At 34.9% G+C, this 27581-nt stretch overlaps 2 protein-coding genes across 17 annotated transcripts in view; one reads left to right on the forward strand and one right to left on the reverse strand.

Annotated features, from left to right (window-relative positions):
* The window catches only part of LOC138694295 (zinc finger protein 70-like), a 249443-nt gene that overhangs the window by 58759 nt on the left and 163103 nt on the right, over positions 1-27581 (forward strand). The gene's annotated exons all lie outside the window — the stretch shown is intronic.
* The window catches only part of LOC138694293 (ankyrin-1-like), a 99510-nt gene that overhangs the window by 1605 nt on the left and 70324 nt on the right, over positions 1-27581 (reverse strand). For 5 of the 12 annotated variants that reach the window (XM_069817835.1, XM_069817836.1, XM_069817837.1 and 2 more), the window contains 3 exons: positions 20546-20730; positions 17971-18139; positions 4458-15094 (listed from right to left, as the gene is read on the reverse strand). In XM_069817835.1, coding sequence (XP_069673936.1) covers positions 9602-11428 — 1827 coding nt within the window. In that variant the 5' untranslated portion in view covers positions 11429-15094; positions 17971-18139; positions 20546-20730 and the 3' untranslated portion in view covers positions 4458-9601. Of the gene's footprint in view, positions 1-562; positions 15095-17970; positions 18140-20545; positions 20731-20833; positions 21002-27581 lie in introns of those variants that run through there. The other 7 variants (XM_069817841.1, XM_069817843.1, XM_069817844.1 and 4 more) reach the window with 4 other exon arrangements.

A 27581-nucleotide genomic window follows, 5' to 3' on the forward strand; every position in this document is an offset into this window, starting at 1 on the left:
AACAATAAAGATATATATAAATGAGTTAACTCAGATCAAAATCTAAAAAATATATACAAATATTAGTAAAATGACTAGTAGTGAGTAAAACGAGAGAGTGATAATCATTAAATATAAAATAGAGACTCAGAAAGGCTACAGCCTAAAACCACCAAAAGAAAAGTATATATGTATATGCCTAACTCAAATGATATATGCAAAATAAACAACTAGGGACAGTTAGGAAACATCATATAACCAAAATAAAAAAAAATGCTTCACCTGCATTTGCTATCACAATAACCCCAAAATAAACTGCAGCCCACCAAAGAAAGCATAGAAGTGACAGAGAACATACTAGAAATAATTTAACTAATCTCAAAAGTTAAACCAGTACAACACAATTTACCATGAAATAAAATGTATAGCAGCTCAAATGGGGCAATCAATGCAACATAAACTCAGACGTTAAAGTTAGCGAATGAAAGTGACATTAATGAATAAGTTTCAATTTAGATATAGGAAAACTTAAATAATTAATTAAATCAAATAATGAACCAAATAATTCCAGAGTAAATCTCACGAAATCTTTAGCCAAAGTCCCATGGCTATATTTAGTGGATGAACGATGACTCAACAAATTACAACCGGTTCCGGCCTCCCCTCAGCGGATGTTCATGTCCCCTGTAGAGCACTCCATGCGTCGAACCCGCATCGTCCCTCGTCTCAAGCCCAGCTTAGACTTTCTGCTCCTGTCAAGTACTTCTCGCCGACTCACAGCTGCTTCCGCAATGTCACTCCAGAACAGTCAGGAAAAACCGCCAACCAAGTAACGAAAAATTTGAAATGATCACCAATGAGAAAACAGGAAATAAACCAATGAACAGACAAATATAATCCAACCAATGATCTCGCTTTCCACATAGATATAAAAGGAATTAGACAGAAAATGGAGTTTAAGAAAGAGACATCTATCGGAAAAAGGAGGAAACAAAGGAAATTGGTGGATGGTGGATAAACAAAAAAGAAAATAATAAGAAAACAGGGTGCCGAGAAATAACCGGCACACCATGTTGTTCTTAGCGACTTCTGTAGCTTAGGAGAGGTACCTTAAGAATTAGACATCTTACAAACAATGGTTGGCTTTCTAAATTGCATAAAAGTCTTTTCTAAATAGGTGAAGAAGCTGTACTTAGAGACCAGTAGCAGCTGGTGACCGAAATCCTCTGTGAGGCCTGTAGTAAGCAGTTTAAGCAGGCTACCTTCCATACAAAATGTTTATTATTGATGATACTTTATTATGATTGACATTACTATATTATTATTATTATTATTATTATTATTATTATTATTATTATTATCATCATCATCATCATCATCATCATCATCATCATCATCATCATCATCATCATTATTGTTATCATTAAGGGGAGTCTGTACTGCCTATCCCAGCAATGTAAATTTCATCTAATTTAGGTGCACTTTTCTCAGGACTTACATAAGAAACGCATTTGAAATTTTTAGGGGTTATTCTTCAAGTATTATTTTATGTAACAGGCTAAAATTACGGTCTTTAGCTTTTATTACTCTGCTTTACATTGATGGGATGGCAGTACAGACTGCCCTTAATGAAAAATAATAACATTTCAATCTTCAAATAAGTTGCTATGCTGTGAGGTGATTTCAGTATGCTTAACTATTTAATTTTTATAAAGCAACGAATATTATGATCAACTGAAGAAGCGTGTGTTGAAATTTCGCTGGAAATATTTTTCAGATCGCTGAAGTTTCAGTAGTCACACTGTTCTCTCTTTTTTTTGTTTGTTTTTGTTATGTTTTTTGACAGCAACAAGCACAACCAACAGAAAAGTTTATTTCGCACCACATTAACAAAGACCCATTTAGGGGAGAGTCAGGAGTATCGGACATCGGGTAATATCGGACAGTGAGTTTCTTTCATCTACCACACAATGATAGTACCTGATTGACATGGTTACATTTCTGTGATGTCGCATAGAGAAACATAACCATGTCATTCAGGTACTACTATATGATGGTAGATGAAAGAAACGCACTGTCTGATACTACCCGATATCCAATCCTACCCAACTCTCCCCTATGTTACACCAGGATGCATTGAAAGCTCGCGTTGTAAGATAATCCTTCTGAAAAATTGTCAGTGATGGTGTAGGTCTGTCTTAATTTAAAACTTTTCTTTTTTCAGTATTATTTCCTATCGATAACGATACTCTAACAATGAATTTATTACAATTATCATCATTATTTCTCGCATTTCTTTCGATTTCTATTTTCCCGAAACACACAACCACAGTGGACCACAGGGCGATTCACCACTGTTATTCTTATCCCAACCGACACTTGAGACCGGCATTGACAAAAGACCGGGTTCTGAATGGGAGAAGTGAAGACTGATGGTTGGGGAATACCTGCTAGGCCACGAGGCCACAAGAAATGTGCCTCAGTTTCAGCTTTCCGAGTGCAACCTTAAAACCCATGGAAACATACGAAATGCAGAAGCCAGACCCAGCATGAGCAATTCTGGCCTCAGGAACAAATTTTACTGCAAGACAGATCTATATACATCACAAAGTTTTCTACTTCTATAACTCTATACGCTTCATTGAAATAACTAATATAATATGTTATATATGACTGAAAACCACTAAAATTTTTGAGTTTAAGGAAGCAAAGTGACTGAGGCCCGGCCTCACTTGTCTCAGCCAATCAGCCACTACTGTTAGAGACACATTTTCAATTTGGGTCTTACTTTTTTTTTTTTTACCAAAACATTTTTAGATTCATTCTTTGATACATTCCTGAAAAATGACCCGAGTACAAGTGTTCCAAGAAAAAATAGTTGGACTCTTGTCGGGGTCAAAATCGAAGTTTTAACGCATTGTTCGCTTATCATCATTTCAAAGAAAGACGAGTATGTGGAGGCCTAATCAATAATCATCAAGAGTTCACTGGATGTTCGTTACTCAGAAGATCTTCGTAACACCATCTATGGTCTAGTGGATAGAATTGTGGTCTCACATGTAGAATATTGGGGTTCAATCCTGAATGGAAAGGTTTTTTTTTTTTTCATTTATTTTTCATTCCATATGTCTTATCTTTTTTAAATTTGTATCTTTTTTGTTCCATGGCACATCATGAACACACTACAGTTTCTTTTTAAGAAAAACTCTAAAACTAAGCCACACTGACGAAGTCTTTTCAAAGATAGGAGCATCGCCTGAAATATATGCATATTAAAATGTGTTGTCCGTAATGCCATGAAAGAACTTGCTGTGTGCACATTTTGTGACTGCCAATGAATTACGACACTGTAACTAATTCAGAGTGCTTGCAGTGCCCTGGCAGAAAGACCGAATCTAATTTGAAATAGGCCTATGGTACAGTCCATGTCCCAGGGATTGAGGAAACGTGAAAAATGAATTTTCTACTAAAAGTGAATAGTTTAAAGTTTTTTTTTTTTTTAAATTACAGCAGAACATATGGCAGAGTCTGTATAGGTCAGTTTCTGTCAGATGCGTTTCCAATTCACTGTGAGCTAAAGCAAGGAGATGCACTATCACCTTTACTTTTTCACTTTGCTCTAGAGTATGCCATTAGGAAAATCCAGGATAACAGAGAGGGTTTGGAATTGAATGGGTTATATCAGCTGCTTGTCTTTGCGGATGACATGAATATGTTAGGAGAAAATCCACAAACGATTAGGGAAAATACGGGAATTTTACTGGAAGCAAGTAGAGAGATAGGTTTGGAAGTAAATTCCGAAAAGACAAAGTATATGATTATGTCTCATGACCAGAACATTGTACGAAATGGAAATATAAAAATTGGAAATTTATCTTTTGAAGAGTGGAGAAGTTCAAATATCTTGGAGAAACAGTAACAAATATAAATGATACTCAGGAGGAAATTAAACACAGAATAAATATGGGAAATGCCTGTTATGATCCGTTGAGAAGCTTTTATCATCTAGTCTGCTGTCAAAAAATCTGAAAGTTAGAATTTATAAAACAGTTATATTACCGGTTGTTCTTTATAGTTGTGAAACTTGGAATCTCAATTTGAGAGAGAAACAGTGGTTAAAGGTGTTAGAGAATAAGGTGCTTAGGAACATATTTGGGGATTGATAAAGTTACACAAAACGCATTGTATTCTCCACCTGACATAATTAGGAACATTAAATCCAGATGTTTGAGATGAGCAGGGCATGTAGCACGTGTAGGCGAATCCAGAAATGCATATAGAGTGTTAGTTGGGGAGGTTGGAGGGAAAAAGACCTTCGGGTTGGCCAAGACGTGGATGGAAGATGATATTAAAATGGATTTGAGAGAGGTGGGATATGATGGTAGAGACTGGATTAATCTTGCTCAGGATAGGGACCAATGGTGGGCTCATGTGAGGGCGGCAATGAACCTCCGGGTTCCTTAAAAACCAAAATTAAGTATTTTTAAATTATTTTATTTCAGTTATAAAAGATGCTCGTATTTTGTGCCACAGTTGTGTTTTGTTGTAAAGTAATACTTTACTTCTTTGGTTCCTATGTCAGTAATGACCTTAATTTTGTAGAACATGCATTACCTAACTTACTGTTCATTCACTGATGGTTTTAGCCAGTGGGAAGGAGATAGTATCTGTACAGTAAGCTAACCAGATTTTTTATGGTTCAGCAGGGAACATCGGAAATTTCAAGAAAACCAGAAACACTTATCTAGTCACTGTTCGTTGAAATGTTGCAGAAAATACATGTAACAGTAGATACAATTATAGAACTTTGCACACTAAATTTGTCGAGTATCTTAACTTTTTTAATTAAATGAATAAACACACGTAACTCCTATACATACTTAATAGCCACTAAGAATTCAGTTACTGAGGCGTGCATGGAAGTCTTTCACATAATTATGTAACACACTGAACTCTAATACACACAATTTACAAGTACTTGTCTGAAGAATGTATCTTTTTAAGGATCTGTTCATTCCTATAAAGCTTCATACTAAGTTCTTCACATGAGAAATGAAAGTTTGTTTTCACTTGTAACAAAGCTGTTTCATCAGTCTAGATTGAGATTATTGTGGAGAAATGTCGTTTGACTGACGAATTACTAATTGAAAGACACATGATTAATGACACTATTTTGAGAAGATTTTCAAATAGAATAGAATTTTTTTTTAAATGTTGAAAAACATTATACCAATTTTCACCTGCTGGTTTGTCACAAAACTTCTCATTTCTTTAACTACTTAAAAATGGACACTGGGACAGTTCCAATGCTTCCGTGCAACTCGAATGAAGACAAAGATGGTATGTTCTTCTTAAAGAATGCAGAATATCTCTTACTGTACTCGCTGGTTCTTCTGTCTCGAACTGAGAACTGTTCAGAAATGTACATGAATCGCAGCAGTTTTATCACAATACTTAAATATTCATTATGTCATTGAAACAAAAACAAAACTTCTGGGGACAAAAGCGGGGACATTTGCTTCCTGGGGACAGCTACTCAAAACTGGGGACTGTCCCTGGAAATCGGGAATGTCTGGTGAGCCTCTGTAGAGGTTGCAGCCAGTGAAGTGTATCAGTACGCAACAGTTACAAGAAATCAAGCACTATTGCAACACTTTATTTGAAGAAGAGGCTATTCAGTATTATATTCTTCGCATAGACCAGCAAAGCAATAAGTACTTACGAATTCACATACTACAGAACCAGTGATCCATGTTGATCCTTTCGCAGCTATGGTTTTTGCAAGTAGCTCATGGCATTGTTCACCTCCCTCCTTGAAATATGTGTATACATTTTTAATGATTTTAGCAGATTGTATATGCATGTGTTTACCACTTTCAATTGGTGAGAGAGAATGTTCATTTTCTTCATCACTATCAATATTTCGAGACACAGATTCCCAAGGACTCTACATGATAACAACTGGTTTACACTTTAATCTGAGGTTACAAATTTTTTTTTCGGTGACAGATATTGGTATATACAGGGTGATTCACGAGGAAAGGTAAAAAATTTAGGATGTGAATTCTGAAGTCATTCTGAGTCAAAACGTTCATATGCATATAGGTCTGTTTTCGAACGGTTACGGAGATATGGCTCTTTTATTTCACTAAAACTTCTGAGATTCCATTGTACTAACTCGCATTTAGAGACAGATAACGGACAAATTTAAAGTTTATATTCACGTATGCATACATACCTAATATTCTAGATGTCGGGGTATCCTCCTCCTGCTTCACTGCACTGTTGTCCTCGGGTGTGAATCGTGCTCATTACTTGGGAGAGTTGCACATGGGTGTTCTTTATGCCGCATCCAAAATACGGTCGATTAGCGCCTCTCTCGTTGCCCCCTTTATTTGCTATACCAAGTCTTTCATCTAACTCCATAGATAATAAATACTCTTCGATATGGTACCCTTCTGTTCAGAAAGTGTCATTCATATTCAGTGATGACACACAAGGAACTTCCATCGCACAAACCATAAACATACACAATATCGGCGTATTCTGTAGTCGAAAATTTATAAGGCATCTTGAAAAACACAACTTAACACTTCCGATAACTGTACCTGTATAACTACTGTACTGTAGGTAGCTGTCTGAACTATTGTGAACTAAGTGAAAGTGGTATTTGTGTTATGTGCTGGTTCTGTGTCATTACATCAGACAAGGGCAGGCGATTGGACATTTGTTATGCCCCATTACCCGATTGTTTCTCTTATCTACATCACTCACAATGCATATTCCAATGTTACGTTATTCATTGATACCGGTGACCTTGTCTCATGTTCTCACGTCAGCAGCTTATGGTAACGTCTGATTCACATTGGAGCTAGACATTTTACCAAAAAATGCATCTAGCTCCGCCATCATTCGAAAACGGACATATGTTCATATGAACTTTTTCACTCAAAATGGCTTAAGATATCGTATCCTAAATTTTTTACCTTTCCTCGTAAATCACCCTGTATGAAGAAACTACTTTTAACATTTCTGTTAGTTTGTCATTCACTTGTATAGTTTTTACACACCTTAAAGAATTAAAATACTCATATTTACACACCAGCATTACCTTCAGGAAGACACAAAGATATTTCAATCAACTTCTGAAGTTGTGCATAGAAAATCATTTTCTCAGAGAAAATTAAAAAAAAATTGACTCCATTTTGAGCAATGATCAGCATTTTCTTCATTCCACTTTGTTATTTTTCTTCAAGCAAGAAATTTTATGAAATAAATTATTTCATCCAGGTCAAGTCTCTTTACATTGGAAGAAAAACATAAAAAGACTTTTACATTTTAGTGTTCAGTGATAAAAATGATCAAATTGAGTAACATAAGTGTTTGAAAAGTGATTTCTTTTTATTGTTTATCAATTATATTTTTGTATAAGCTTAACTTATCTCTAAGTAGGCCTACCTACTTCTCTTCTATTAAAATAAAAGAATTAAGAAATTCGTTTTTATTCTTGTAACCAACACAATATTAACAATGACATTAACAAATACCACAGTTGTTATTATATCAATAATTTTTTATAATTATTTGGCACTGTTATTACCATTATTACTATAATATTGACTTCAAATTGTGAAATAAATTTAGTTTTCATATTATAGAAAAATAACACGACTCAAACTTATTCCAATTAAACCCCTACTGTGCCTTTCATGAAAACAATACTTAAAATAATATAGCATAAAAGTACTTCATAAATGTCAATAAATATATTTATTACGATAACAGTATATTCCTGATGTTTTAAACAAGCATAATATCGCTTTTATTTCTACGTTTTCAGTTTTTTTTTTTTTTTTTTTGCTCTCCTGAAAAATCGCTTTTTTTTTTTTTTTTTTTTTTAAGTTATGTCACTTTTATGTGTCATGTGCGATAAGTTGCCATGCTGATTTTGTGACACCACTGGTGTAATGCAAAAAGCGTTAAAACGTTCGATTAAGTTTTTAGTAGTGATTGCAGCGGTACATCTAAGGAATGTAAAATGGATAATATATGCAGTGGTTGACATTTTGGAAACTGAAAAGTTAAACTGGTAAATGCTTAGCACATTATCATTACTTCTTAGGAACGTCATATTATATTTTTTGTCCAGAGAAAATACTCGTGTTTTGGGGAGACTGACTTCTGCCACTTCATAGCAATGCCGTATTGTATTTTCCCTGGAGAAAAAAAAAAAAAACATGGAGTTGTCACGATCTGGTTGTGATGTGCTGAACATTTAATACTAAATTAACTTGATATGACAATAGAGGGTATAAGCAGATAATATGTAGATGCATCTTCAGATATTTCAAGCAATTTGTCGGAGTGGTCAGATGTTCAAAGATAGTTGTTCTGTACTCCCTTCTTTCATGACGCAAATAATCATTTGTGAGTTTTTAAATAATTCTACACATAATTCTGCAATAGTATGTTCACTGAAATTTTCCTTTATCTGTAGCTGATTATTATTATTATTACATTATTTAACACTTTCGATATTAAAATTACGAAATTTGCGGCTATGAGTGGAGAGAATCAGTTGTTAAGAAATTAGAATGACACCGCTGTCGAAAGCATATGATGAACTTTCTCATTTCACGGCACAACTTTCATAATGATAATAATAATAATAATAATAATAATAATAATAATAATAATAATAATAATAATAATAAACGTGCACAATTTGCACAAGTATATTCTGACAGACAATCTTTGAAATCATTAATTTTCTTAAAATACTGAAAACTGTAAACAGGGATATATTTTGAAACAAATAAATACATACCGGTACATAATTACGATATATATTACCCTATAAGAAGTAAACATTGTCATTATTATTCTATGGTATATAAAAAAATTAAAATATAATGGCTTAGGACATACAAAGAAAGCTTTATGGGCTGCATTAGTCAAAAGAGTGTATCCATTTTAGTGAACCGTAGGATGTTAATGCCTTCAGTATACATCAGTACATCTTAAAATAATTATTGATAAGTAGTTTTTTCATTATTATTATTATTATTATTATTATTATTATTATTATTATTATTATTATTATTATCATCATCATCATCTAAACTGATCTTTGTTTCGTTTATGCCTACCTGAACAATAGATTTATTCGTAGCAGTGAATTAAAACACTGCAGAGAATTTTTTTAAATCTCTCTCATTGACAACACATTATACCAACTGTAAAATTAATATATTCATTCATCACTTCTTCACAACACATTACTAAGAATAGGCCTGCAATAATTTAAATAATAGTTTTCTCATATATTCTGATTTATGAATACTGGTAATGGAAAAACATATTGTACACCACATGAGAGTAAACATTATTTTATGCACTCGTGGAAATTATCATCGTTGGGAGGTAATCTTTCCACTCATGGATGAAATTTCATTTTACTCTTTTGTTCTATAAATTATTATAAATTTCATTTTGGGTGTCACATGTTTTAAATTAATCCGGTGATCAAAGCCATTCTGAGCAATGCACCAATTACTATGGACATGCGGACTAGAGCCATGTTACTTATCTTGATCTACTCTGGATAATTTCTTCTCACTTTCTAACTTTGGTCATCTATTTGCTCCAGATATTCAACAATATTCCAGCGTCCTTCAAATTTCGCTATTCTGAGAGGAGTGTGATCATCGTTAGCAGGTATGTTAATGTGTCCACCATGCGAGACAAGAAGTTCAACAACAGACAAAAATCCTTCTTGTGCTGCGAAATACATTGCAGTTTTCCCATCTTTGTTACGTATGTCTACATTTACCTCATGTTTCAACAAATACTCGACAAGAGACACATGGCCTTTGTATACTGCTGCATGGAGCACTGTGTTGCCGTCAGAATCTACTGTTGCTAAATCTGATTTTCTTTCTAGTAATTTTTCAATGATGGGTAAGTGTCCAGAAAGACATGCTACATGTATAGGTGTGCGTCCATTGTTGTCAGCTATATTTATATCTGCTTCATGCAACAGTAAACATTCTACAGTGGGCAGATGTCCTTCGATTGCCGCTAAATGCAGTGCAGTTTCCCCTTTCTTGTTAAGCAAGTCAATTCCTACATTGCATTCCAAAATATATGCAGCAAGAGAGACATGACCTTTGTGTGCTGCTGAATGTAACAGTGTGTTACCGGCAAAATCTACAACTGTGGGAGGTGTTCCTGCTCTTATTAAGAACTTTACAATCGACAACTCTCCATGAATAGTTGCTATGTGTACAGGATTGCGACCTTCATTGTCTACTATATTTATGTCTGCGCCATTCAACAACAAACATTCAACAGTAGACAAATGTCCTTTAAATGCCGCTATATACAATGCAGTTGCCCCATCCTTGTTACGTATGTCAATACCAACATTCCGGTCACATAAATACTCAACAACAGACATTTCACCACTGAATGATGCTGCGTGGAGAAGTGTGTTGCCCCAAGAATCTGCAGTGTTTAGAAGTGATTCCCTTTCTAATAAATTCTTAACTATTTGCAAGTGTCCGTGAAAACATACTGTAAGGAAAGGAGTGAGTCCATTGTTGTCACCTATATTAACATCTGCGCCGTGTCTCAACAAGCACTCAAGAGAACGCAAATGCCCTCGTCGTGCTGCCATATGCAAAGCAGTTTCTCCATCCTTCGTACGTATGTCTATCCCTATATTCTGCTGCAATAAATACTCAACAAGAGACACATGTCCATTGTATGCTGCTAAGTGAAGCGGCGAGTCGCCATTTGAATCTACAATTTCTAAAACCACTCCTTTTTCTATTAATGTTTTAACAATAGGCAAGTGCCCGCAAAGAGTTGCTACATGTGTAGGTGTGAGTCCATTTTTATTTGTTATATTAATATCTGCACCATGTAACAATATCAGTTCAACAGTAGGGAGATGTCCTTTAGAAGCCGCTAAAAACAGTGCAGTTTCCCCTTCGTTGTTACGTGTGTCTATACACATATTGTGTTCCAATAAATACTCAGCTAGAAACACATGACCTTTGTATGTTGCTGTATGGAGTAATGTGTCACCGTAAGAATCCACAATTGTTGAAAGTGTTTTTTCTTTTAGAAAATACTTAACAATAGGCAAGTGTCCGTAAATAGCTGCTCTATGTACAGGAATACGACCATGGATGTCAGGTATATTAATATCTGCGTCATGCGCCAATAAGAGTTCAACAGTAGGCAAGTGTCCTTTACAAACTGCTGTATGTAGAGCTGTTTTACCAAATTTACTACGTGCATTAATATTGGCTCCATGTAGTAATAACTTTTCAATTATTGACGTATTTCCTCGTTTCGAAGCATACATTAAAGGAGTATACCCACATGTGTCTTCTGTATTGCATGTGTCATTGTTGCAGGTAGCTCCTGTTTCCATATCCATTTCATAATATTGAACTGTTCGTGAAACATTACTGTATCTAATACAGTGTCAACGATCTCGTATTGTTCATTTCTGACAGCAATATGAAGAGCTGTTTGTCCTTCTGTATTCAGTATAGTATTCTTTAGATCTAGGCCATTGCTTTGAAGATATTTTGCTAATTCGATATATCCCTTCTCAGCACTTTCTGATAAGCACTAATACCATAGTTTGGATGAGTTAGGTTTTCGTTCAAGACAATTAATTTGTTTCTTTTAAACATTAGCCTACGCTTTGTAAGTTTACAACAGTATAACAGGATATCTACTGTAGCCCACGATTTGTTTCTTTCAGCGTAATCCAAAGCACTACATTTCAGAAAATCTTCCTTGTAAAAATCTGCTCCATTTATTAACAGTTCCTCAGCAATCTCTCTGTGATTATAATATGATGCAAGGTGCAGGGCTGTCCTATCGTACTCATCTGGTTGGTCAACATATATTTCATTCCCTAAGAGTTTCTTCACTTCATTTATATCATTGTTGAGCACTGCCATATGTAAATTACAGCTTTCACAAATCATGTAGTTCAACATTCTCAACATCACTTGGAACTCAGATTGACACAAACTACTTCTGAGAAATTCTTTATTCTTTTCGTAGTTTCTCGCAAGCCACTGAGCACAGAAATATTCCGCAAAAGAGCGGTGAATGAAGTGTGGCTTGTTATTTACAACTCCATCTATAATTCCTATTCAAAAAATATCACTTTCTAAGTCCTCAGCAACATCTTTTAAATTATCCATTATGTGCTTAGGTCTTAGAATAATATTATATGAGTCAAGTACTAATACCGCCAATGAACTCAAAACATGCTTTTGATCATATTTGTCATATTCTTTCCCAAATATAGATTTGAAAGCTACATTACTTAAATAAATTTTCATTTTCTTTTCAGTAAATAAATCATATTTGAACTGCACGAATTTCTTGAAGAGATCTATTAGATTCATCTTTTCTGGGAGAACTACATCTTCCTCCTCTTTGAAATGTTTTAAATCATGTTGAAAGCACTCGGCCATCATTCTGGCTTGAAGAGGAATACTCATGAACTTCGATTCTATCTCCGACAGTTTGTTTGTATTTATCTGAATTAGTTGAGAGGCAAATTCTCTTTTCACTGAACTATCAATGTGAGGATGGGTAGATGCCCAGTAGGTTTCTAAGTAAGAGAGCTGATCATCAACAGTAAATGGCAGTAATGCATATCGTAAAACACAGAGTTTGTTTTCTAGGATGTTTTTCCAAAGAGGACGTGAGGTTATCCAAATTTGGGAAACTTCCTTTTCTAATATATTTGATATGAAGGAGAAAACAATGCTGGTATAATTGGGACTGACTTCATCCATTCCATCCAGTAGAACTACTACATTATCCATGTGTTGCATGGCAGAGTCAAATATAAATTTTCCCAGTTCTGAATCATCTATCCCCGCAGTCTGAATCATGAGTTCGTTCACCAAGTCTGTCGATGTTTCCTTATTCAGATACTTGTGCAATAAATGTGTGTAGTCATTCAACCTAACTAATATTACCCACTTTGTTGGATGTTTTTGCTTGAATGTAGTGGATATCTGTGCTACAAGCGTAGATTTCCCCATACCTGGTTCTGAAATTATGAGAATGACTCTATCGGAAATAGTTAACATTTTATATTGGTTATAGGAAATACCTTGATTTTTATCTATGTATTTTTCTATGTCAGAAATGTCACCTTTTGAATTAATCCACATGGGTTTCTTGTCTTCTTGTATTTCAATCCAATGGACATTTTGACAGTATTCACAAAGGATGTTGAATTCGACAGAGTTATGTATTATTTTAAATCGACAGAGATTTGGATCAATTTCCCTCTTTCCAATGGGATCGTACTTACTTTGTTTATTTTGTGTTGTAACATTGTCATAATTTCTGTCATCAATGGCAAGATATTTACAAGAGTTATTTGACATTTGTATAGCAATACAGACATCGTGTTCAGATGAGAGACGGGATATGTCTTCTTTATGAGCGCCACTAATGGCAACAGCACCTGATAATTCGTGCGTATTTAGAAATGTATCCTTTAAGTAAACGAAGTGCTTAAGCTCCTTGGTATGAATTGTTGTACTTCAGCCTCAATAGTGTTCCCAACTGTGACATCAGTAGAGTTAAGAATCTGTAATAAAATATCTTCATTAATTAAATGTTTCCTGTCTTCTGTGAGGAGAGATTTAAGTTTGACTTTGGAACCCTGTAATATGATTTCCTTTTCTCCAATCATATGTTGTGAACGTTGATCAATGTCACAGAAGTTTGTTACATCATTAATGCATTCAGCACATTTAACAGGTTTCCTAGAAATAATGAGAAGCCGGCGTTGTGGGTGTTCAAAATATAGAAATTCTACACTCTGTTCCACATCCTCCCATTCCACCACCAAAGTGGTACACCACTCACTGGGCCACAAAGCCAGAACTTCCCTCTTTAAAATTATGATTGACTGCAATCCCATCACGATGTGAGGCGTTTGCAAAGTTTGGCATACCTTCGAACAAGTCAGTAGTGGTGATTTTGTCACAATATTTAATTCTAGAGTATTTAAATTTGGTTGCAAGCTGATATTTTGGAAACTTATACTCAGATTAGCAATTTCATTTTGTTTCTGCTCATTTAGTTTTTGTAATCTGGTTTTAATTATCTCCTGCCAGAATGGCGTTGTCTCTGTGAGATAATAATTCTCCTCTTTCCACCAGTGTGAAATAGCTACATAAAGTTTGTTCCAAATGTATTGAGTGTCATCATCATTTGTGCAGAAAATGTTGTGAATCTCTGTGAGCAATAGGCTATCAAATTCTTTTTCGTTTAACTGTCCAACAAAGTAAAGTATATTGCTGAGGAAATCATTACAGTCTTCTAAATCTCGTAATTCTGATCGCATTTTCTCTACATTTTCTGAACAGAGGCTCGATACAAGTTTCTGTGTATGTTCCGATGACAGTGAAGCATTGAATTGATTGACGCTAATATTATATTCTTCATCTGAAATACCTGCAAAATTCATTGAATTTAAGAATACTTTTAATTTCAACAAGTCTTTGAGGTAATTGTAAATGTCCTGATCTGAGGTCTCGCTGAACGAGAATACTGATCCAGAGTGTTCGTTAGTTTGTAGTAGGGGGTTAATAAAGCAGTGGGAATGTCTTTTTCCGTTAGATAGTTGAGTATCCATTTTCGCGTTTGTGAAGATGACAAACTCAGTGTCCCGGAATTCACTCCTAAACATTGGATCTCCGCTACCACCAACCTGAAAGCGTTCCTAGATTTCGGAATAAGACTTACAATACTTAACTAAGTAGAAGTCTCCCTTTCTCTTGAAATCAGTAAGGCTCTGCACAGTGATGTCCCTTTTGCTTGTCTTATGTTTTAGCTGTACAAAACTAGTTTTCCATTTGTGAGAGCCTTTGAGTTTGTACGACATCACATCGTCGAATGCGCCGACACCAGCCATATTGCTAGCAATGTAGAACCTTTCTGTTAACTGCAGGGCTCTCAGGAATAGAAGAGCTGAAACTTTGATTTCATATGCCAGTCCACGTCCATGTGCAAATCCCTTTGTCTTTTCGTATGTTAACTGCCGAGTGGATTCCTGAAAGCATTCAAATTATATTGCTATAAACATCATCTCCATTATTACCTTCATTAACACAAATTTAACTTTTGGGATGTGATGTATTAATAGCTCTGATTTCCCGGTATTAAAAAGTAATTAGAGATTCAATGATTACAAATATTACAACCAAGTATCTCAATGCCTACACTTCACATACAATCCTCGTTGAAGACGAAGTAGAGATCAATGAAGAAAACTTCAACATATTAATACAAAAACTGTCTGTATTCTATATTTTACGTGTACCAATAATATTGTATAATTATTACATTTTATATTTACTTTCCTCTTATTATAGAATACTGAGGTGTACAGTATAATTTGGTATGTATGTATGTATGTATGTATGTATGTATTACACTGCAATTGGGTATATACCCGGTGGCAGTGATATATAATATACATCAATAACATTACAGTAATTACTTACTTACTTACCTACTTACAAATGGCTTTTAAGGAAGCTGCAGGTTCATTGCTGCCCTCACATACTGTAAGCCCGCCTTCTGTCCCTATTCTGTGCAAGATTAATTCAGTCTCTATCATGATATCCCACCTCTCTCAAATCCATTTTAATATTATCTTTCCATCTACATCTCGGCCTCCCAAAAGGTCTTTTTCCCTCTGGCCTCCTAACTAACATTCTATATGCATTTCTAGATTCGCCCATATGTATTACATGCCCTGTCCATCTCAAACGTCTGGATTTAATGTTCATAATTGTCAGATGAAGAATACAATGCGTGCAGTTCTGCGTTGTGTAACTTTCTCCAGTTTCCTGTAACTTCATCTCTCTTAGCCCCAAATATTTTATTTTCCTAAGAACCTTATTCTCTGTTCCTCTCTCAAACTGAGAACCCAAGTTTCACAATCATACAGAACAACTGGTAATATAACTGTTTTATAAATTCTAACTTTAAGATTTTTTGACAGCAGACTATATGACAAAAGCTTCTCAACCGAATAGTAACAGGCATTTCCCATACTTATTCTGTGTTTAATTTCCTCCCGAGTGTCATTTATATTTGTTACTGTTGCTCCAAGATATTTGAATTTTTCCACCAATTTTTATATTTTCATTTCGTACAATATTCTGGTCACGAGACATAATCATATACTTTGTCTTGTCGGGATTTACTTCCAATCCTATCTCTTTACTTGCTTCATATAAAATTACCGTGTTTTTCCTAATCGTTCGTGGATTTTCTCCTAACATATTCACGTCATCCGCATAGACAAGAAGCTGACGTAACCCGTTCAATTCCAAACCCTCTCTGTTATCCTGAACTTTCCTAATGGCACATTCTAGAGCGAAGTTAAAAAGTAAAGATGATAGTGCGTCTCCTTGCTTTGGTCCACAGTGAATTGGAAAAGCATCAGACAGAAGCTGGCCTATATGGACTCTGCTGTGCGTTTCACTGAGACACGTTTCAATTAATCGAACTAATTTCTTGGGAATACCAAATTCAAGAATGTTACATAAAACTTTTCTCTTAACCGAGTCATGTGTTTTTTTTTTTTTTTTTTAATTACGAATATGTAATGTATTGTCCCTTATATTCCCATTTTTTTCTCCAATATCTGTCGAATACAAAAAATCTGATCAATAGTGGATCTATTACGCCTAAAACCACACTGATGATCCCCAATAATTTCATCTACATATGGAGTTAATCTTCTTAAAAGAATATTGGACAAAATTTTGTACGACATCAACAAAAGTGATATTCCTCGAAAGTTACTACAGTTAGTCTTGTCCCCCTTCTTAAAAATAGGTACAGTTATGGACTCCTTCCATTGTTCTGGTACAATTTCCTTTTCCCAAATAGCAAGTACAAGCTTATAAATTTCGCTAGATAATGCGCTTCCACCCTCTTGTATTAATTCTGCTGGAATTTAATTGATACCCAGAGACTTGTGCTTTTTCAGATTTTCTATCGCAATTTCGACTTCAGAAAGTGTGGGTTCAGGTGTAAATGGCTCAGTAGTTTCTATTTGAATTTCATCCCGATCATTTCTATTTGGTCTATGTACATTTAGTAGTTCCGCAAAATAGTTTTTCCATCTGTTCAGGATTGAATGAGAGTCTGCAAGCAAGTCACCATTCTCATTCTTAATCACATTTACCCTTGTCTGATATCCATTCTTAAATTTCTTTATACCCTTATATAAATCTCGAATGTTTTTATTCTTACTGTTTGTTTTTACCTCATTCAGTTTTTTGTTCAAGTAATCTCTCTTTTTATTCCTAGAGTACGACATGTAAGTGGATGCCAATTATTCGTCTTTCACGCAGGTGCCACGAGTTTGCGATCGGGCTCTAACAATTTTATTGTTGATATATTTTGTTAATCCCTGTGTTATGAAAGCTTTTTATTGATGAAACCAACATAAAACAAGTTGCCTAGAAAATGAGTGAATTCAGGTTCTGATGATAGGGTTTGGAGGCCAAAGACGTACTCAAGAGGTGAGCACACTTTTCAACGAAACACATCTAAATTGGCCACCTGTTTCTCAGTCAATTGTGAGTAGAATAGAAGTGAAATTCAAAGAACATGGACATGTTAAGGACATAAAAAGATAATTTTCTGTTAAGACAGTCAGATAAAATCAGAGCAATATTTTATTTGAAAAGTTTCCCCCATTTTAACTTTGAAAATTAAACACCGAAAGTGATCATGGAACACTATCTGCTTTGCATAGTGAAGATTGCAAATTGTATTAGTTGGATAAGGTCGAGAATATTTCTCGAAGCTGAAGCTCCAGGCAGGGTCACAAAATAATTCAATTAACCCACACAAGAAACTGTTCTGTTAATAAATGAAATAAGTGCAGAAAGCATCTCCACTCACCATTGTTACGTTTTCTGTTTTTCACATGCTGTTCCAGGAATGTTGTACTGGTAATCAGTCATTAGGTTTTGTTCATTACTCAGCTCTCTTGCAAGGTTTAGCTGTTTATCACTCCGCCCTCTTTCTAACTCTTGGTCATCTGTGAGTTTCTTTGATAAGTTAGGTATATCTGCAGGAAATTACAATATATGGTATGTGGTTAGAAGTAAGAACGACATTGATGTCCCCAGTGAAAACTGTGGAATTACAATTTAAAGCTTATTTGAAACAATCTTGAACTATTTCATTTTAGACTTGTTTCAAATATCTTTGTATGGAGCATTTATATCTCAAATATTTGTCAACAATTTAAAATTGTTAATTCCAGGCTAACGTTTTTCACTTATTCAGTAAGCTTATTGGTACTCAATTGACCAATGACAATCGAACCACATTGATAATTTTGTACTGCTCAAAACTAATAAGTCACAGTTTTCTCTAATAAGTAAATTTGTTTTATTCCAACATGGTAGAAAAGAAAGTCCTAGCAATCAAGCACACACAGTCAACATGCAACTGACATTAAACAATAATCGTACTATTAGTTACTATTAAAGTGAGTTCACAATAAAATGTATAATGTGGGCTATAAATGAAATACAAATAACACCTAGTTCAAAATAATTTTCAACATAGACATAATTACTTACGCATTTCATAATAAACTATTACATTATATTAATCTCAATGAAATTATCAGAAAGGTATCAGCACTTGTAATATTATTGTTGATATTATAAGAGCAGATTTTGGATAACATTTTTATAGCACAGTTTTGTTTCTTTACGTACACAGCATTACTTATGTTAAATTATTAGTTTTCGATGCAGATGCAACTTCAAATGAATTATCAATAAATTTTGTTTTCAAAAGAAAGTTTTTCAATTTTTCAGGGAAAAATCTTCAGAGATACTTTTTATTCTTATGAACAGAGGGACTGATGAGGAAGGTTTTGGGTTCGATTTCCGACTGTGAGAGGGGAACTTTCTTCTATTACTGTTTATTCATATGTATGGCCTGGATGTTTGTGTTCTTCTTAAGTTCAAGTTAGATTTAGATAGATATAAGTGTCAGGGGTGGGGGTAGGGATTGGCACATCTTATCAAAAATCCGGTGTGAATATCACCTAAATAAGGGATTATCAGGTGTCGCTAGCAACTGGATGTACTTAAATTCATCCATTTGAAATCTGTTTTAAATTCTATATACATAGCAAAAGTAACATTTCGTACATGTCTTTAATTATTTTTTAAATAATTACATTTCTTTCAGTGACCTGAAATTCTTATAAGATAATAAGTATATTTATGGAGAGTAACTGCAGTAGAACGTCTCGTTTAAGCACAGTGAAAACGTAAACAAAGTGCAGATAACGTGTGTGGGGAGGACGAGCCATACGATAAACACGAGGGTTGCACAAGGTTTTAGTTACAACATTTATGGCGGAGCATTAATTGAAATTAGCCTATATTTTCCGAAAAACACACAAAACAAAATAACACAAATTGCATAACATTATCATATACACATTTTAACAGACAAGCAATTGTAACGTTGAAATAATTCAATATAACAAATCAAATTTTGCTACATATATGATGTTGCTTTCAAGCAACATTTTTTATGGCCATGAATTTCATTTTCTGTATGAGTATCATAATATCTCCGTTTTCTATGGCTGAATTAACGATACTATAGTATATTGGTGTACCTGAATAAATTTAACTTTGAGAAGGGATCATTATGTTTAGGAAATAGTGTTGACACTTCAGTCCTTTGTTCTTAAAAATTTCTAAAATTATTACCATTTAATACGAGAAAAATTCGTACCGGCACCGGGAATCGAACCCAGGATCTCTCAGCTCTGCGCGCTAAGCGCTCTTTCCAACTGAGCTATGCCGGGACACGATCCACGGCGCCGGCCGAACCTCTCTCGTAATGTTTTTACGGCCTTACTACCTGCATTTGAGACGATACACATCATGTATATGCAGGAGCGCATATATTTATATGACTTTGTGGCCATATTCAACAACAGTTTTGTAACAACTGTTAACAGTTAATACATCAGGTTCGGCCGGCGCCGTGGATCGTGTCCCGGCATAGCTCAGTTGGAAAGAACGCTCAGCGCGCAGAGCTGAGAGGTCCTGGGTTCGATTTCCGGTGCCGGTACGAATTTTTCTCGTATTAAATGGTAATTATACACTTTGGCTACTTCATAGTAGACGTGTAATATTCAATTAGTTGGGCGAGACCTCATACTTAATGAATATTGATGTATTTCTAAAATTACCAGGAATTTGGTAAAACTTTGTATTCTAATGGAAGTTGATTATAGGTTGCTATTAAGAAATACTTAATTCATTTCGTAACTTAAGTTACTGAGCCATTCTGAGAAAAAAATATTTGTTTGTAGAAAGTGCTGTGGTGATAGGCATTCCGTATGCTAAGCACTGACCGACGTTAATGCTCCTCGTCATCTAATTTATCATTCTGAAATAAATTGAACTTAGTAATACACATTGAAAACACTTACTGTTGTGTTTTCACCGTCATATGTCACATTTGAAACAGCTTTCACTGCCATAAAGCTGTCATGAGTAGGCCTTCTGTTCTTCGTACGTATTTGCTATCATGGGAAGGAACACTGGCAATCTTTTCTGAACAGGATGCATTTCCTCAGATTATGTTATCTGCTCATGATATCACGTCTAGTGCAATCTGTTGGCAGAAGTTAATTTTTAATAGGCCTACTATGTAACTATTGCAAACTCAAATTGAATTATTACTTAATAAACGTTTTAATCTGTTACAATAAAATTACCATTACTTTCCCTCGGGGTTTTGACGCCATTCGGCTGATTAATTCATTTTTTTTATCTTATGCGTCAATATCTGGCATCCACAAGTGCTGGGGCTTCCTTTTCTTGTGGTTAAGATGACTCACTGCCTGTTGTGAATCAATGAGTATGCATAGGTATACGAAATTCCCTCCCGTATTTTCCGATACACCATTGTGTCGCGAATGTTCATAATTTTTTACTTACGTACAAGGGCGGTTATTCAGGTGAAGTAGGTGAAGTGTGATTTCACCTATTTACGCGTAAAACACAATTTTATCTCGTATTAATAATTAATTCTAGTTATTACTGGTACTATATTTCTAAAATAAAAAAAAGTTTTATTTTCAGTCGTTATGAATAGTGTTTAGTTGTATAAAATTAATAGTACCTGTAACCGTCAGGATAGAATAATGTCAACTGTTACGAGCGCCGAGCGGTGTCTATTGGAACTTACAATACTGTAGAGGTGAAATTATTTGGGTTCCCATTCTCATACAGCACTTGGTTTCCATGGTAACGTGACGTCACGCACTAAAGAAAGATTTTATAAGTGAAGTGCGTTTCTGAGTCTTTCAGTTACGGAGAACTGTCAGATTTGTTGTAGGTGGAGTAACCAGTTTGCAGATCTAACGGTAGAGAAGGGTTGAAGCTGGTCTCCAAGGCCGGGGGCTATTGTTTAAGGGCTGTGAAATTTTAGAGTATGTACTACCTGACTCGAGAATAGTATCCTCATTCCTTGTGTCCAAGCAGCCACCCCTGTAGCGGTAAATTAGCTGGCTCTATGTTATTTTATCAGGAATACACCCCACATACATTCGCAAAGTTTAAAAGTTGTTTTCCGTAACGTGTATTATTTATTCTCATGAGCTTGCCAGTTTTGTTCCAGCTTTTTATTTAAAAGTTTAACGCGCGCGTAAATTTACACATGTAGTTTAATACTGTGTATGTATATATTAACTTATTATTTAATTTTTTTAGTATATTAGTGATAAGTGTATATAGTGTATTAAACCTACATCATAGTGTATATTACATGTTTAATCACTATAGTGCTATTATACAAATACTTAGGTACCAGAACATAGGAAATATTGACAAATGAGTGCGAAATATGTATCCCGAAAATTACACGATTTGTAATTTATTAGAAATGCCGTTTTGTAGACTTAAATATGAGGGTAAAAAAAGATGTTTTAAATTCTGAACGACCTACAGTTCCATTTGTTCTTTGTTTTAAAAAGTGCTAAGAAACTAGAGAAGTTGTATAAAATGACTTAAAAAAATTATTTCGATGAAAGAAGCTTTTCTGTTTGAAGACATTGAAAATTTCACTCGAAATGCTACATCACAGGAGAAACTTTCATCATTAGCTCCATAGCTTTGCATAGAGATATACTGTCCACCTTGAGTTAAAGTCAGACATTTTATGAAGACATCATCAACAGGTTTGTTGCTTTAAAAGATAGGAGGATTGACTTGGTATGCAAGAAATTGATTCCTGAAATAAATTAATTTTCCTGCTCGCATGTGTTCTAGAACCATTAAAATTACACGCAGTTTACGTATATATTGATAAAACTGTTTATGCATTTGTGTATGTGAACAGTACTTCACCTATCTTTTTACGGCGAGCCGCTACTGACTTACGTACTCTTTTCTTAAAAAGTAGATGTGATAGTGGTGGTATTTTAAAAGGAGTCCGAGCGATGAGTGCTCTAACGTATGTGCCAGCTGCTTGGGGAAGAGAAGGCGAGTACTGTACCGATCTTTTGAACGACTCCTCAAATAGAGCGAGAGTCAAAGAGATAGCTCGAATCAGTGAACGATTCCGACACATCTCAACTTGTAACTGTTATTTCGGAACTGTTGTTTGGAACATAGTATTTTTCCGGAACCGGAACAATCAGACCTGTTCCGGGAAAAGAACAACTTCGCCCATTACTACCTGAGTAAATACTGAGCTGATAAAAAGGTGTTTACTGTTCATGCCAGCAAGTTGTATGAGAGAGTGGCATAGGCGGAGTTATGGGGGGGGGGGCATGGGAGGCACTGCCCCCCCCCAAACTTGTCTCAACTCTTTTTTATATTAACGTTAGAAAATATTAAATTCAAAAGATATTTTTTTATTTCCTTTATGATTAAGTTTCTATAAAAAAAACTTCGCACGAAAACATGACGACCTTCCCCTCACACCCTTCACCAGTTAACTGCAGGCACGCGCAAGGGATAAACCCTTAGCCGAGTTGCCAATTCTTGAAGTTATTGTGATTTGCGAACGTTTTTCAAACTGTGTTCCGTGAAACCGCGATTTTCAGCAAGACTATATTATCTTTGTAAATATACCTTAAGTTATAATTACTAAAACAAAATTGGTATAAAAATGAACAAACTTATTTTAAAAACACTTTATATTTATATTTTCACTAACATGTTTTGCCTAAATAAACAAAGAAATGCAGAATTATATAATAAGTGTTAAATTCTCATGTTATTGAAGTTCCAGAATTTTATACTTAATTAAGGATTTTGCGCTGGTAAAATTTTCGAAAACTGTGATCATTGAATAGCAATTTATAGTACAAGAGAGTAAAATTAGATTTTATCCGCTTCGCCTTGGGTGATAATTTCCACGAGCGCATAAAATCTGTTTACTCTAGTGTGCTATACAAAATTTTATTCATTACTGGTATGTAAATTTAATTTTAAATTGTAGGTCTTTGTAATGTGTTGTTGGTGAAGAAGTTCATATACTAGGTATATTCATTTTATTATTGCTAATATGTTGGTTGTCATGTAGAGAGTGATTTAAAAACATTTAATTCACTGCTGTTAGAAAACTTTTAAGCACTGCTGTGAATAATGTCATTATTTAGTTGCTAAGGACGGTGAAATAAAGACCAGTTTAGAAACCAGTCATGGATAAATGTAGGTATTCCTTTTACATCATTTTTTTTTTTTCATAACACGAAAATCATATTAAAGCACAAAAGAATATATTGGTTTCTCTGCCAGTTTAGTTGCTGATTCGATACAAATTTTCTGTAGGCCTAAGGAGCGTTATAAGATACGAAATATGATTGAATTAATTAAGGGGGCATATACACTTCTTATACCTTAAAATTCTGTTATGTAAAATATAGGCCTAATATAAAATTTAAATTTCTATACCAACTATTGAAGTTCATTCAGGTAAAACAACCTGTATTAGTTTTTTTAGTTATTTAACGACACTGTATCAATTACTAGGTTATTTAGTGTAGATGGGATTGGTGATAGCAAAATGGTATTTGGTGAGATGAGGCCGAGGATTCGCTATAGATTACCTAGCATTTGCCTTACTGTTGAGAAAAACCTCGGAAAAAACCCAATCAGATAAATCAGCCACAGCGGGAACTGAACCCACGCCCGAGTGCAACTTCGGACCGGCAGTCAACTCAGCCAACTGAGCTACGCCAGTGGCTCTGTATTAGTTCTGAAGTTATGCCTTTTAATGTAAAGTGCGGCATTGGCTATAATAGCTGTTAAGTGGAAAACGGCATGAGCTTTTTTTCTTCTTCGCAAACTATAGGCCTATTCGTTAAAAACCCTTTCCTGATAATTCCGAAAGTGCTGGATAGAATCGAATGAAATTTTTTCTGCATTCTTAAACATAATGTACAAATTAGTCCAGAATGTTTCCGCAAGTTTATTTGCTGTTGGCGATATCTCTTTCGCGTACTGTTCACATGCTGTTCGACGAAGTAAATCACGCATAAAATCTTACCGAATTCTGTTTTAGTTTATTTTCTCTTTAGTTGGTGAACCGTAATTCTTAATTTCTATGCCCCATATATATTTTTTTTTACCAACTCCGCCGGTTGCGTCCGATGTTAAGTGATTAAGATTTGTACTTATCAAACTGCCTCAACTTTCGATTACTCTATGGATAGAATTTCTAACGTTAGACACAATTTTAATACTTTGTTTTCTTAGCTACGCTCCTCTGCAAATGAGATATTCTGTTTTTTTTCGACGGTGTTATTTGTTCTTGTCGTGATCTTCAGGTGAATCAGGAGGCCTGGCTGCGGATCATCTGCTCCAACACTCATTAATCATGGCCGGAATAAATTAGACATATTGAAGTGTACAACGGTATAAAACAACACGTCGACAAATGTCTAAAAAGACACTGAGAACGGGTGAAACCCAACAGGTAGAGGCAATGACTGCTATTGGCAATGCTGGGATCTATTGTATTTCTGCCATGCGGCTAGGGGTTGAGTAGAGGATGGGGGTTTATGAGGGATTACCAATTCCAAGAATAGAGGCCGTCATGTTTTCGAGGCAAGTATATACTTAAATTGGTGAATTAATGTATTCAGATCAAGTGTCTGGACTATAACATTTATTTTAAATTTCTGAATTGCTGTATCTCACTTAAGGAATACTGTAATGTTTCTTTTGTAACATGTACTCGTGTGTTAGAAGGCTGCAAGTGTTCAGGCCGCCACTTAGAGAAATAAGAGTATGAATTACACTGCACAACAATGCAATAGAAAGAAAAGTGATCCCGGTATAATGAGTAAACTTAAAAACGAGATTAAATAAAATAATTATTAGAGTTTACATTTCATATGATATCTTCAGGAAGACAAACTTCATATAAAAAAGTTTCTGTTAGCATTGTTACGTAGTTTTATTGATGTATGCATGTGTTTCTGTACCAGAGAGAAAAAGAGAGAGATTGTTTCAAGTTATATCCTATTATAATATGTAGTAGACCTACAGTTCAAGCCCTATACAACTCGATCCAAAACATCGCGGATATGGATGTAACATTGTAAGAAACATGCCCCTGAAAATACATTTATTAAATGATCATATTTCGATATACGGTCAAGCTATAACGGGGGGAGAAGGTAAATGATGTCCCCCATAAACCCGTTATATGGGGATTCTATGATTCTGCTTTGCCCCCCCCCCCAAGGAAACGGTTGTCTCTGCGCCTATGGATAGTAGTGAATATACGTGTATCGGTGGTGCTGGAAATGTTGTACCCATATAAATACTGTGAAAGTGTTAATATTATGCACCGTATTTCTTATACACATATATTACCTCACTCATTGCATTATCTCTTGTAACATGACCTCACAGATAAAACAGTAGGTTGTATACTAGCAACTAGAGCAAAGAGCTACTAGCGCTCATCTCTTGCTTTCACGGGACGCAAATTTAACTTGGGGGCGTAATATCTACGAGTAATGCCATAACAAAGATTCAAGCTCAGCAAATCATTTGAATCTGAATGCAGACATTTGAATTGTACAAGATACTTAGTTATTTGATAAAAATTGTAATTTTAAATTTAAATATAGGCCCTAAAACCATATTTGTATATATCGACGGGCCAGTTCGAGAGGGGAAACAACTCAAAATTTGAAGTTTCGAGAAAACTTCATTGCAAGGCTTCATGTTGCTGTGAAAAATCCAATTAGCTTCACTCTAATTCGAAACGTAGTAAATATACATCATTACAAAATTTTGAGTAATTTCAATGATTCTTGGATTTTTCAAAGTAACATGAAGCTTCAAAATGTAGGTTTGTCAAAACTTTAAATTTTTGTACGTTTCTCTTTTGAAGTGGTCCGTCGATATATAACAGCTGTTGGCAAAGTTATTTAATTTATTGAATATGCCAATTCTTTCCATTTCTCAAAGAAATCAAAATACTGCCTATCCACGTTGGAGAATCATGTTCCTGAAAATAACATGGATCTAACAGATTATCTTATTAAAACTGAAACGAATAATACAATGTACAAACAGTTTTACAGAGAACAATGGAATCAGTAATCTAATTGCCTTCGCATATACACAGATGAATCTCAAATTAACAAAGAATGTCGATTTTCTGTAGTTTACTCTGAGCACACGATATTGTAGATATTGCCATCTTTTTATTCAGTCTTCGCGTGTGAGTTATTCGCCATCGAAGAAGCTTTAGGGGAGAGGTGGATAGTATCGGACATTGGGTAATATCGGACAGTGCGTTTCTTTCATCTACCACCAGATGGTAGTACCTGAATGACATGGTTATGTTTCTGTATGAGACATCACAGAAACGTAACCATGTTATTCAGGTACCATCATCTGGTGGTAGATGAAAGAAACTCACTGTCCGATATTACCCGATGTCCGTTACTACCCAACTCTCCCCTAGAGTGTAATTTGGAAACACAGAATGATGAACCTTATCTCCTTCATACTGATTCTCAATCAAGTTTACAAGTTCTTCAAAATATTTTCTCTACCAACGCACCTGCTCATTACTGACTTAATGAAACATGGACGAAAAATAAGTCGACTGTGAATCCCTTCTCGTCAGGGCATTTTGGATAATGAACTTGTAGATGCTGCAGCGAAAGAAGCTACACGACTTCCATTGCAATCTATTCCTCATACAGACGCCGTTAAATACTTACTCAGAAACTGCATAACCATTGACAAATATAATGAAGTTCATCATTCAGCATAGTTTACTTCACGAAATAATACAACATTTCAAAATGAAATATCCAGTACAAAACTTTAAAAGTTAAGATCAAGTTTCAGTCACCAGATTACGAGTTGGACACACTAAAATGACGCATTTTTATCTACTAGACAAATATTCTTCCAGCATGTACAAACTGTCAAACTGGTTCTCTGTACGTGACATATTTACTGAATGCCAATATATCACTTTCA

The sequence above is a fragment of the Periplaneta americana genome, chromosome 2, assembly GCF_040183065.1.
Source record: "Periplaneta americana isolate PAMFEO1 chromosome 2, P.americana_PAMFEO1_priV1, whole genome shotgun sequence".
Taxonomy (NCBI): Eukaryota; Metazoa; Arthropoda; class Insecta; order Blattodea; family Blattidae; genus Periplaneta; species Periplaneta americana.